The 13,107-nt window shown below is 42.9% G+C and overlaps 1 protein-coding gene across 3 annotated transcripts in view; it reads right to left on the reverse strand.

Moving 5' to 3' along the window:
• tfb1m (transcription factor B1, mitochondrial) overlaps nt 1–13,107 on the reverse strand; it is a 40,976-nt gene that overhangs the window by 19,528 nt on the left and 8,341 nt on the right. The window contains exons 1-6 of one of the 3 annotated variants that reach the window (XM_058614632.1): nt 6,985–7,049; nt 5,661–5,805; nt 4,948–5,099; nt 4,628–4,736; nt 4,400–4,551; nt 3,791–3,910 (exon numbers count right to left, since the gene is read on the reverse strand). In XM_058614632.1, the coding sequence (XP_058470615.1) occupies nt 3,791–3,910; nt 4,400–4,551; nt 4,628–4,736; nt 4,948–5,099; nt 5,661–5,796 (669 nt within the window). In that variant the 5' untranslated portion in view covers nt 5,797–5,805; nt 6,985–7,049. Of the gene's footprint in view, nt 1–3,790; nt 3,911–4,399; nt 4,552–4,627; nt 4,737–4,947; nt 5,100–5,660; nt 5,806–6,776; nt 6,927–6,984; nt 7,050–13,107 lie in introns of those variants that run through there. The other 2 variants (XM_058614631.1, XM_058614633.1) reach the window with 2 other exon arrangements.

The raw sequence follows: 13,107 nt of genomic DNA on the forward strand, positions 1-13,107 counted from the left end.
CTGTCTGACTTCAACAAAGTGACTTATTTTAATGTAAAATTACATCTCAGCACAAGAGTAAAGCATATAAATTGATATATTTTCTAGGTCGTTATTGCACTGGTTTAAATAATGCTCCCTGACAGCCGTTGGCCATGATGGATGCTCAAGGCAGCATTAAAAAAAAAAAAAAACTCTTAAATTTAATACTCTCATCTGGCCTGCGCTCTTGTGTCCGTGCTTGTGTAATAAGGTGAACATCTGCGGGGCTCTTCTCCTCCTGTGAGGCTCACTTAGTTGGCGGATGATGGCTGATGCGGCCGTTACTCAGAGCGAACTGATGACCGGCTCAGTCGGATAACCATATGCTGGAGGTACATCTCAATCTCCCCTCAGATTGATCTCTGTCATGAGTCCGTCTTTAGCTGCTTAAATATGTGGCTGAGGCTTTACAGTGCCCTTTTTTCTTATTTTCCAGTGTCTTACATCCGATTTCTTCCTTTTCTTTTAACCCACTGTGCTTTTTTATATATATATTTTTTTAAATCATCCCCAACCATTTCTTATGTCCTTCCTCCAACTGGTTTCCTTTCAAAGCTGCTTTCACCTGTATCACCTTCTCGCTTCCCCGTACTTCAGTGCCTCCATCTCCTCAATACCTCCATCAATTAACACCACCACAATACAGAGCCCTCCTATACAGAAGAAACAATAGATTGCTCGTGATGGAGCATCTATTATACAACTCTTCTGAGGCAGGAGAGGAGAGAGGAGAAGACACTCTGCTCTGCAAAACAGCTATTCTCTATGTAAAGAGGCAATGAGGTTGAATCTTGCTAAGGATGCAGATGGTAGCGTACACTCTAAATCCCCCTGACCTCTGACCAGAATATAAATTAGAAATGTGTATAATAACTAAGGCACCAACAGAGACATGCTTCCTTAGAGAAATCTCACAGATAATAATATGGTGCGACACAGCTGCAAATGACAAAAGCAATTTCAGGATTGTGCAACTCAATCTGTCTCAGCTCAGTTTGTCCATTTATATAGGAATTAACAGGAGAAGAGCGACTAATAAGGAGAGGGAGAGAGACAGGTGTGATCTGCAGGAGGACAGACTGAGGACACTCTGAGCCTGGGGCAGCGCCATCAAATAACCCGCTTGCCACTCACACAGATACCTTTCAAGGACAATCGCTGAGGCTCAATGTGACACAGGAGAGGTTGCAGTCCGGGGGCGAAGAAGAACAAGGCAGACAAATTAAACATCAAGGATAAGAGCCAATCTGCCCACCCGACGTCAATATGGACCCCAGCAGCTGCTAATGTAAAATGGATTCAACATTTCCCCTTGTCATTATCCCATTAGCCTGCATTGCTCAGATCCCATAGGTTCAAATCAACCTGCACTTCCCCTTCCTCCCACCTTTAACTGATGCTATTTTCTTATCTCCATCTTTAGGGCGGTTCAGTGGCTCTTTGTGACTCAGTGTTTGTCCAATTGAGTATTAAACCAGCTCACATGTTGTTTTTTTCCCCCCACACAGCACTAATCACCATATGTGTAGTGTGGTGCAGCACCTGCTACTGCATATTGAATTCTCTGTAGTGGAGGTTAAGGGGGAAGGGGGAAGGGGGGTGAGGAGGCATCTGAAGCCACTGATCAAACAGTTTTGGCTTTTCTGACAAGAATTGACAAGACATTTTCTACTGCGCGGTACACAATTGTGGAGAGGCAACAATATCATAGCCAAAAAAAATTAAAAATAAAACAAAAACAAAAGCCTCAGGTGATGACAAACACATGCCAGCAACAGACAACAACAAAAAAAGCCCAGCTGTGCTTTCATTTCAACAAATCCCTCTTCATTCACACCATCAGTGATCCCAAAGCTTCAGCGAGAACAACATAATACCAATTATTGGCTACAAGGTTTAGGGGTAGTCATACACACACACACACACACACACACACACGCCATGAAAAGGCACATCTTGAAGGAGAGGGAGAGACGGAGCGAAAGAGGAATATGAATGTGAAGACCTTTGATATTTGGCAGTTACTCCGCCATTATAATTAACGTCTACCCAAAAAGCAGGCTATTTAGCCCTGATGACTTTTATAAGTATCTTCTGCCATTTCAGACACACTCTATAAAGAGCAGTATCAACACTCAATAGAGAAACCATTATAATTATGTACCAATATTATGAGAATATTTTTCATCCCTTCTCTATCGAATGATGTGTTGATTTAGTTTGAAGTCTGTGTCACAACCTCAATCCCCCGTCCAACCAGCACTTTGATGTCGTCCCATAAATCAGGCCGGACGTTTTTATTGTTTATGCAATTCTGCGTAATTGCTCTGGCGTGCACCAATAAACAACACAGAGCCACGCGGCTTTTTATGAATTATAATACAGTACAGAGTAGTTAAAAAAAAAGGCGAACAAGGCATTGTATGACAGGAGTGACACGCGCTGAGCACTCGGACGTCAGTGGCAGGAGGCCCGTTCATCACATGCTACTCCATCAACGCCACTAATGACACCAGTCAGACCAAGTGTCCATTAAAACATTTAGTGGGGGTTATACGGCCTGTGTGGGTGAGGCGCTGATTCATCATGCATGTGCACCGGCGTCTTCACTTCACATGTATACCAACACATGTGCGTGTCGAGGAAGCGGCTTTAAAAAGACTCGAGAGTGAAATAAAAAGGCACGGAAAAGCAGCTTAGGGTGATTAAATAAACATCGGCAGCCCTCTCTTCTAAGAGAATAAACCATTAGCGCCGATCGCGTTCAGTCTGTTGAACGTTACTCCATGTGGCAGATTAAATATTTACCGGCTGTGGGTCACCTAAAGAGCCATCACATCTTCAACCTCCAACACAGTGGGAGTATTCGCTTGACATCCAACCTAACACCTATGTTTCAATTCAGGAAGACACACCCATGATCTCATTTGTGTTAAGATGGAACGGCGGTGCAGAGTTTGTAAAAAAAAAAAAGTCTGTCTGTCTAATCTTGGAAGTATTATAATCTCTATAGGCTATAATCCAATACCGATAATTCAAACGTTTAATGTAACACTAATCCCACAATAAAGCTTAACCCTGGAATATAGACATCTGTTGTGCAAAGAGTGAACGCCTTTCTTTTGAAGAGAGAGAGGGAGAAATTGGACCTGAAAAGAACTAGGACCTCATTACAAGGCTGAGTGTGATCATGCCACATTTGAAATATCCAACATGCATCATTACGAAGATCAGACACAACACCGATTCAAAACACGCTTAATGAGGCCTTAAAGCAAGAAGGAGCGAGAAGAGGAAGAGTGATTGCAATGTGGTGATGTCTTCTGACAGATTATGTGGGACCAGATGATGAGCAGAGATTATTTGGGTGATGCAGAAAGGTCCCGCTGTCATCTCGGGTTGAGGACTGTGATATAGTAATTTGACATTTTCGTTCTACTACTGAGGACTGAGATAAACTGTAAACTCTCTTCACATCCCTAACAAGTTCATGTGTTGACAACAAAAAAAAAAAGAGGAGGAAGATCTGGAATATACAGCAAAAGAGTTGCTTTTGGCAGTGCACGGCACAAGTCAGTAGAAAATTAAATTCAAATAGACAACCGCAAGTCAGAAACATGCCATGTTTGTTTGCCTGGTTAATGAAAGTGGCCTTATAAACAAACCAAAACATCAACATCCCTGAGGTGATTTCTTTTTAAATTTGCAATTATCACAGTTAATGTAAACACATGATTTATTTTCATTTCATTCGCTTTCGAAGTCCTACCTTTGGTTTAGGGACAAAGGCCCGTCCAGGGATGGTGAAGCGGCTGCGGACGGTGCAGAGATACTGAGCCATGACGGACAGACGACTCCTCTGTCTGCTGCTAGTGCTCGCCGTCAACCTCTAGATGGAGAGAAATTATAAATTATTCAAACTTTTAAATACAAACAAATGTCTGTTACATTCAAAATGAGTTCACACAATGAAAGGTTTCAGAAGTGAATTCTACTTTTGAGAAAATCAAGCTGTTCAGCAGTTTGACGTGATAAACACTTCTTTCCCCTGCACCACCGGTGAAAACACACAAACACACTCCCTCAGTCAGGTCTGATAATATTGCTTGACAGTCAAGTTTTCAGATAAAGAACGCAGCACACAAACAATGTTACAACATTTCTATTCTTGAAGAACAAATCACTACAGGTTACACACGGCACCTTCCCAGTTTTCTGCACCTTTCACCCTTTGCCAAAGTCAAAAACTGGATCAGACTATTTTAAGTATCTCTTAATTATGTTTTTTGTGAAAAAAAAAAAAAGTAACACCTTCATACTCAGTATTCAAAGCTTTGTGCAAATATCATACAGGTTACATGTAACAGTGTTGTCACACCTCTGCCACCTCTTCCTGGAAGGTGAGCGTGAGCCGAGTGCGCCCGTAGACGAAGGGCCCTGTCCTGTTGGCTATGTTCTCCAGCCACTTGATGATGAGGGGGGTTGAGACGCTGAATGGAAGATTCCCTATGATGTGAAGATTTGGCGGATCTGTGGAAACACAATTTCACACATTGCCATTCCTTCGCACTCCACAGTAACAGCTTATGTTGTTTCATTTTCTCACCTCCCTCCCATGGCTTTGAGATACTTTGCGGGAATCCCCGGTCTGTTCTGTAGGTGAGTATGTCCCCGTGGACAATCCTCAACTTCCCCGGTGCTGCCTCTGACAACAGCTGAGGATATGAACGTGATATGACACTTGATGAGGAGGGGAAAAAATGACTAGATAGCCATCAGTCAGTGTGCAGGCAGATAATGAGGCCACAGCTGAGAAAAGATTAACTGGTTTTAGGCAACTGACAGATGAAGGTGTTAGAGGCTTTTCTGCACAGTGACCAAATGACCTTGTGCATAAGCCAGTGTTTTTGTGGCTGCCCAGTTTACCTTCAGCCCGGGAATGAAACGTGTATCTTTTTCCACCACAAGCAAGTCAGCAGCACCGGCATTGAGGATAGAGCGGGTCAGGCCCCCGGGACCCGGACCCACCTCACACACATAGGCATCCCTCAAACTGCCTGCCTGCCGCACTATTTTGTCTAAAAAAGATAAAAAAACACACAACCAACTCAATTACAGAAATATGCTTAATGAACAGTTTTGCATTCAATATGTCAATTTTACATGGAATGACCACATACATCATATAAATTACACCACACCACCAGAGCCTGGTGGTTTCTCAGGTATCTAAATTAAGATTAATAGTGTGTGATGCTGCACTACCTGTCTGCCTGTGTGTGTTGAAGATAAGACGATATGTATTAATGTAGCAACCTTGTCCAAGGACACAGGAGCAGATGAGACCTGCACTGCATCATTGGAAATTATATTAAGGCCTGAGCTCCTCAAGAGCTGCAAAGAATTGGCTCGGGTTCATTCATTTTAGCAGCCCCCTCATGTAGAAAAGCCTGTCGATTCCAATGCCTTAAAACAAGGCTGCGTGGAGCTGAGCAATCGGGTGTGCTGTCAAAAACACAGTGTGGTGTGGTTCTTACACAGTAACCAACAACAACAACAGCTTGCAGCTGTTGGTGCATTGCAGACAGAGCGAGAGAAAGTATAGAAAGAAAAGGAGAGGGTGAGACGAGACGACTAACCTGTGAGCTTCAAGTCCAGAAGAAAGTTCTGGGACAGCTGTTTCTCAGCTCGCAGGTTGTACAGCTTTATCAGCTCACCTACAGTCGGCAGGGGAGGCAGACGGAACAATGCCAGTTTTCTCGAGGCAGCCATCATTCGGATGAACTAAAAAACAAACAGACAACACACCCACACATTTTTGGAGAAGCAAGAGAATTTAAGAGGCATAAAATAATAACGGTAATGTCAATCATAGTATTTCAAAGTTGTATGTGCATTCTATACTGACGTCCATTAATATGCTGTCCCATATAATAATTTCATTTCAGTGAGTACTGTATGTAGAAGTCACTACCAAAGACTGGGTCATATACATATTTTTGAAGTTCAACACATTCATAAAATAAAAAGTATATACTAAAATAAACATATATATCTTGAAGATTGATATTGATATTCATAATACACATTACAGAAATTAAAGTAAATCTAACCAAAAAATAATAAATACTGTCATTTTGGCAGCCACATAAAACGTTTGTAAAAATAAAACAAAAAGTAGGAGTATTTTTGTATTATTATTTTATTTCAGTGTGTCTTTTTCTCTTGTATAATTAGTGACCGTGCTTTATTTTAACCTATAAACTGCCAACATGCACCGAGTGTTCTTAATCAATAGGACGCCTGTCAATTATGACAAACTATTATGGATTCCAATTAGTATCTTATCAGGTCATGGTATTGATTTCCACTGTCAGGCCTTAAGCTGAGTTAATGCTGAAGGGATTACTGTATCAATGTCACTGTCCTATGACAGGATCTCTTGCACCATCTTGTGGATTTATAGCAGAACAAAAGATAATTTAAGACGAAGACGTGAAATATAGGATTACTACACTCTTAAAGCACTTTTGGAAGACACGTCACTGCTTGAGGTGTTTATATTTTAACTGCTGCTGTCAGACAGTGCTGTCAACAACAATAAATAAAAAGAATGCTCAGAATTACAATTTGTCATTACTGTTATTATACATTATAAGTAATTTAGCTGCACAATACAGATATAATCTATCAGCTCCTCATTGGAATGATGTAAAACTGTGCTCGTTCAAGGTGAGAATTCCACTTTAACCTACTGTTGACATTACTGAGCTGTGACACAGTTGTTAGCATGTACAGCTAAGCTTAGCATTAAGTCCAAACCCCCTTCAGCAGAGCGCATTCGGAACGGAAGTTGAACCGGAACACTCGCCATTGTTTCTTAAAGCCGAGCGAACACCGAATAGACAACAAACAAACACCGAGAGGACACAGAGCTGAAAAATACACAACAGTTGTACCCACGTTTCTCACCGGTGCCGTTTGACTCCTGCACACTTCCTTCTACGTCATTTGATTGACGTACGACTCGCCAGTGAGCTCGCGAGTTTGGCAACCTCGGCCAATAAGATTGAAGTAGGCGGGGTTTAGCTTTGCCCTTGAAAAGAAGTGTAGAGTTGATGACGCCTCTTATCCAGCAGAGGTCGACATTTCCCAGTTTTCACCAACTATATAAACACACCTGAGCAAAAAGTACTGAAAATGTTTAAAGTCGGATTAAATTTGTGAAATTTGGAAATACGTCACAGTTCTAAGTTCACATGGTTCGTTTTTATGAACAAAAACAAAAGAAAAATGGTCTATTTTGTGACTTTTGCACAATTATTACTATTTTGTATCACTACTAAAAATGTGATCATAACTTTGACTCAACAACACCCCCACATTTTTCAAAACCTGAATAGGTGACCTATAAACCCATGATGACTTTGTTAAAAGGAGCATGACTATGACTGAATTGGCTCATTTTAACATATGGGGGCGCCAGAGAGTCTAGTCTGTAGTGTGTGTGATCATCAAAAACAGGAAATGAGGCATAAGTAACTGACGTTTCTGAGATGGTAAGTCATCACTTTAACAGAGAATGAGGTCAATTGAGGTATTGAGTGTTCCTGAAAGTACTAATCTAGTATAACAACCCTTTACTTTGTTGTCCATCAGATAGGTAGAAAGGGTAGTGGATAAATTATATGTAATGCATATGTGTCACAGTGGTGTGGGATATTTTTACTTTCAAATGTTTTTTGCTGAGATGGATGTGGTGATTTGTCTGATATGTAACTCACATGTTACAGTTTGAAAGTCCCCTGGCTCTGAGAACTAGCGCGGTTACGGTGTTGTTGATTCTTTTTACACAAATACTAAATTATGTCCATTTTTCATTTTGGACAGGACACTATTACTATGGCTTGATAAGAATGGAAGTCGAAAATCCCAAACCCTAATTAGACATACTTTCCTGTCGACCTTTTAAAAGAAATTCCAATTGCACAGAACCACATGAAAGACGCTGTGGTACTTTGGCATTGGCATTCCTGCGGTAATCATCGTGCTCCTGTGATACATGTGCTGTGGTGTTTTTGTGGTACTGTGAGATTTGCTGGCACGTAGAAGACAGTTTTACTATAGGACCTTTGGTGTGTTGATGTAGTGTTACATGAGCCCAAGTCTTACTGTGAAATGTGGCGTCAAAACAATCCTCAAATATATCCAGCGTTTCCTGGGCGCTGTGTGTTTTCGGGACAACAAAACCACATACCAAGGGTCCTGCGAGACGTGACATAAAATTCAGGTTGCGCTGCTTTCTCGGGTCAGTAATAGTAAAGGGATAATTCCACTTTTAGAAAACATGCCTCTATTTATCCAACGTGCCAAACTGTGCCAAACTGTGCCAAACTGTGCCAAACAAGAGAACGCCTAGGCATCTCTTTACTAAAACCTCTGTCATTTCACTCTGCTTCACTTCAGCAGCGTCAGACTTTGCACAGCTCATGTCCACATGTTGTCACATGACTTCCTTGAGTTTTTAAGCTCCTCCTCCTCCACATTTTTAAAGTTGATATTTACTTTGAAAATGCAATATTTTTTTAGGCGAGGGAAACAAATCAAAACTTTATCTACGCTGGGTTCGATCTGCATTTATTTAGTTTTGCGCAGGGACCCTAAAAAGAGGGTCAGGGAAGGAGAGGTTAATGGTGTAGGGCCAGGAATGACATGTTCCCTGTTTCCTTGTCTCATCTCACTGTGCTCAAACAGATCATTGGCCTCAAACTGAAATCAACGCGTCAAAAGTGAACACACGGAGCTGCTAATGTGGCGGCAGCATTCCTGAAATGGACCTCAGTCCTTATTCGCTTTGCTTCCTCACAAATGGATGTCAAATCTCAAGGCCCCTGTCGACATTTTATCACCCATCTTGTGTTAATTAAACGCCAGCGCTATTCATTCTGATCACATTATATAAGTGTGGGAATGGTAGTTACTTCCAACCGACGCACATTTCTACCATGATTCACAACAACCGCAGGCCCAGTGGGCCCAGACAGCAGCACTGTCCTGTGGGCATTATATATACAGAGTGAAATCATAACAAACCTCTTCCTAAACTGGATCCCACCACATCCTCATGACTTCATTTTTGGGTGTGGGAACTGTGGCATTCAATCAAAATACACTTCTCATGACCTCACTTTGGATAGATCTTCTTCTCCGATACCACATGACTTCATATGTGGGGGGGTGGTGGGGGGTGACAGGGGTCTGTCAAACAAATGTGCTTTGTGTTTCGGAGTGTGTCTTTGCTCCGATTCACTACGAGTGTCACACACTCAGGACAACAAATGGGTTAAAAAAGTCGTTCCAGAGCTGGGGAACTCTTGGATGAATCTCGAGGTATCAAGAGACAAATGAACAAATAAGGTGAAAGAATGTAGAGAGTTAACAATAACCAGAGAGCCTTTCCAGGGTGTGTTTCTCGGTGTCCCTCTGTCTCTGCATTTGTGTCTGCTTCAATGTGTTTTCATTTTACAGAAGGGAAAATTACATCAGACCTACACCCAGATAATTCAGCAATGGCTGAATGTGTGAACAAAACTGCTATTAGGTCAGACACAAAAGACTAATTGAATCCATGTAATATAATTTTTTTTTTATCTATTGGTTAGCTGCTGCATCTTTTGTTTGCTTTGGTTTCCCACCTAGTTATAAGACGGTCATTGTGTTCACCAGGGATTTCCCTCTGGAGAAAATACAACACGTTCACTTTAAAGACAAAAACAAAACAAAACACAACAGTCTGAGGTGAAATCTCATGACTTCAGCCGGCGTAAAACAACACAAAAAAGCTCAACTATACTAACTATGAAACTGAAAACAAGATTTGACCTACAAATGTCCTGCCTCTGCATTTGATCAGCTATGTCAATGTGGCCAAATCGTGAAAAACAGAATGACACATTAGACCCAGAATTTAGAAAATAATGACCTTTACCTTTAACACTACACACAACACCACACTTATTAAAGGGATACACTTCAAATGCATTGACGCCGCAAATGTTCTTGTTCGAATTGCTGATGTGACACGGATGCGGCCTTTATGCTCACAAATACAGGAAGTGGTCATCAAGGAAGTCATGGTCTTTTCTTTAAAAGGCCATTTAAAAGGTCAAAAGAGATTAGAAATACTTCCCAAAAGTAAGTGTATAAAAATAAAAATAGCCTTATGTTGTGTTCACACAGGACGCGACATGAATTTGTTGCGCGTTGAGTTCAAAGTCACGCTGAACGCTTATACCGCGCCATCGCTCAAGTCGGCCAATCGTCGCTGAGATTCCCCGGATGACACTCGGCTAAAAACAGCGATACTTTAGCATCACGAGCTAGCTGATTTGACGACTCGCTAGCCCATATCGAGGCCGTGCAGGCCAGGGTTTCCCGGAGTGATACCAACTCGTATCCCCGGAAGCGGTTCTCGTTCAAACGGAGCTCCCGAAGTAAACGGTGAAGCGACGCATGGCGGCGCTTTCTTCTCTGCAGACGTTTCCACAACAGAGAGTGCAACAGTGCTTAGCCATGGAAAATAAAATGCCCTTTACTTCTGTCTTTAGGCCAAAATATGCCGACATAAATGCACTAAAGTGATGTGTTGGATTTTAAAGCAGACACTCAATGCAAATGAGGAAAAATGCCATCCTTTCTGCCACCAGTGAGTCCCTTGTTGGGGAAACCAAATTTAGGTGTGTTTACTTTGTACTGCAACACTGCACATGGCAGCAGTACTGTAGTATCCTGGCAGCAAGGTCAGCTATTCCAGTTGATGCAGAGCACAATTACTGTACCTCCAATTTAGCTTCCTGGCCTAACTTAGATTGTTTTCTACCAGCAGGACCTCAAAGACCGTGTCGCTTCCAAAGCCCCGGACAGCTTAGCCGCACTCACCCCTCCTATGTCAGCAATTGCTGGTTCCTTGGACCACTGTTAGGGTTTTGGTGGCTGCTGTCGCTGGACTTTCCCAGCATGAGAAAATGGCATGGTAGAGTTCAGCTGTCACCGGGGGTCACTGAGGAGAATTAGCTCTGTAGTACGGCCAGCCAACGCATCTAGCGTTCAGCTAGTCTCAGCTGCTAACAGCACCCATGTTGGCAAGTGTGGGCCGAGCTAAATATAGAGCTATACTTTTAGTCTCTGTGACTCTGGTCAAAAAAAAAAAGGGTCTGGAGGGAAAATGGAGGATTCAGCTGAGAGGAAAGTTCTGGCGTGGCGACAAAGGACGTCACGACGCACCTCTGCCCTTCTCCTCGCCGGGCAACGGCCTCTTTCATCTCAACCTTTCATTCTCATACTCTATACTTCGGTTTGATTCTGGAGAGGATAGAGATGTGAAACAAACAAAAAGAAGGAGATGTGTGTTTGAGAGTGCTGTGCTGTGCAGTGCAGAACTGGAGAGGCTGTGGGAGTGAAAGTGGGAGGGAGGGTGAGAGCGAGAGCGAGAGAGAGAGAGAGAGAGAGAGAGGGAGGTTACAGTGTGTAAGTGTTCTCGACATTCCCTCCCTCCCTGACCTAAAGAACTGAAAGAGAGAGAAAGAGTTTGAGATGGCTCTTGGCACCACTCAGTAGCAGACACCACAAGTGGACCACACAGGCTTGAGGATATTAGCGGATACTTGACTCCTTTTGTGACTTTTTCTCCCCCCTCCTGGATTACTCGGTGTGGCCACTAATTGCTCAAACCTGGGGACAGCTCAACAGCAGGTAAGTCAACTTCCTTCCTTTCATATAATACAAGCGTTGCCATGTTCTCCCTTGTGTGGGAAACAGCCAGACACAACAATACAACACACTTCTAAGTTGACAGCTGCAGTCACAGGGAAACGGAAGCTCAGGTACAGGTGCTCACTTTTGTGAAGCCAACAAAGTCCAAGTGTTTTATGACCCGCGTGAATGGAACAACTCTTCCCTGTGTTGTGTAATTAATTCAACCCACTTTTTATATATTCAAATAATATGGATTTCCATGTGGCTACCCCTCAGTGCTGCGAGTGGCAATGAATACATGCACGAATGTGCCATGAATGAAACCTTTTTTTCTGTGAACTACTGTACGTAGTTTATGAATAAGCCATTTATTCTGAGTGATGATGATTCTGAGGAGGGGAACCCACAACTTTGGAGCGATGGTGCAGTGAGGCAGTAACACATGGAGTGTCAGTGTGTCAGTGTGCATTTTGCAAATCATATGCACTCACTCGCTCGCTCACACACAACCTTTGCCCTCACTTTCTCTCACATCCGCCCATTCAAACACCTCTGCAGCACCATGTGACTCGAGCTGTTGCACACACACACACACACACACACTGAGAACCCTAGGAGGCTGCAGCATGATGACATCTTTCATTCTGAATATTTATAGGATTGCAATGACGCCAAAAATGAATTCCATTTGATCCTCATGAAGTCATCTGCCTTTCAGGGGGGGGGGGGGGGGCACATGGCTCCTGCAAGCCATCTTGCTTTTAGTACAGTATAAAAAAAACAACAACAACATAAAAACAAATAATGTCACTCACAGAATCTAGTGGCAGGTGTGGCTGATGTTGCTGTCAGTGTCCGGGGGGGGCTCCACACACCCCCGTGCAGCTGATGCAGCCTCTGAGCACTCAGTGATATCATGGCTTGAAACGAGACAAAGGGAGCGGGTGCAGCAGAGATATTACTCATTAACATTTTTGTGTGTGTGTTCCAGCTTTTTTATCTGTGCACATCCTCTCGCGCTTGGCACATGCTCTGCAACGTCTGTGTGGAGCTCAGTCTGCCAAGCAGCCACTTGAAGGCGAAGAAGAAGAAGACAGATATGTGAATGTTGGGCCGTGCACTCGCGACTCTGGGCGCGTAAATGAATGATTCTTACTGTAAATCAGTGTTTTTTGTTTTTTTTTGGTCCCTCCGTTTAAAGTGAAACCGAGCGAGCGAGGGTATTTGCCCAAGCAAGATTGATTTGAGGGGCACGACGTGACTCACCAGCAGCTTACCTCATGACATTACTATAGCTCTGTGTCACTTGACTTACTGCTCATGCTGAGGGTG

Source organism: Solea solea, chromosome 18, assembly GCF_958295425.1.
Source record: "Solea solea chromosome 18, fSolSol10.1, whole genome shotgun sequence".
NCBI classification, from domain to species: Eukaryota; Metazoa; Chordata; class Actinopteri; order Pleuronectiformes; family Soleidae; genus Solea; species Solea solea.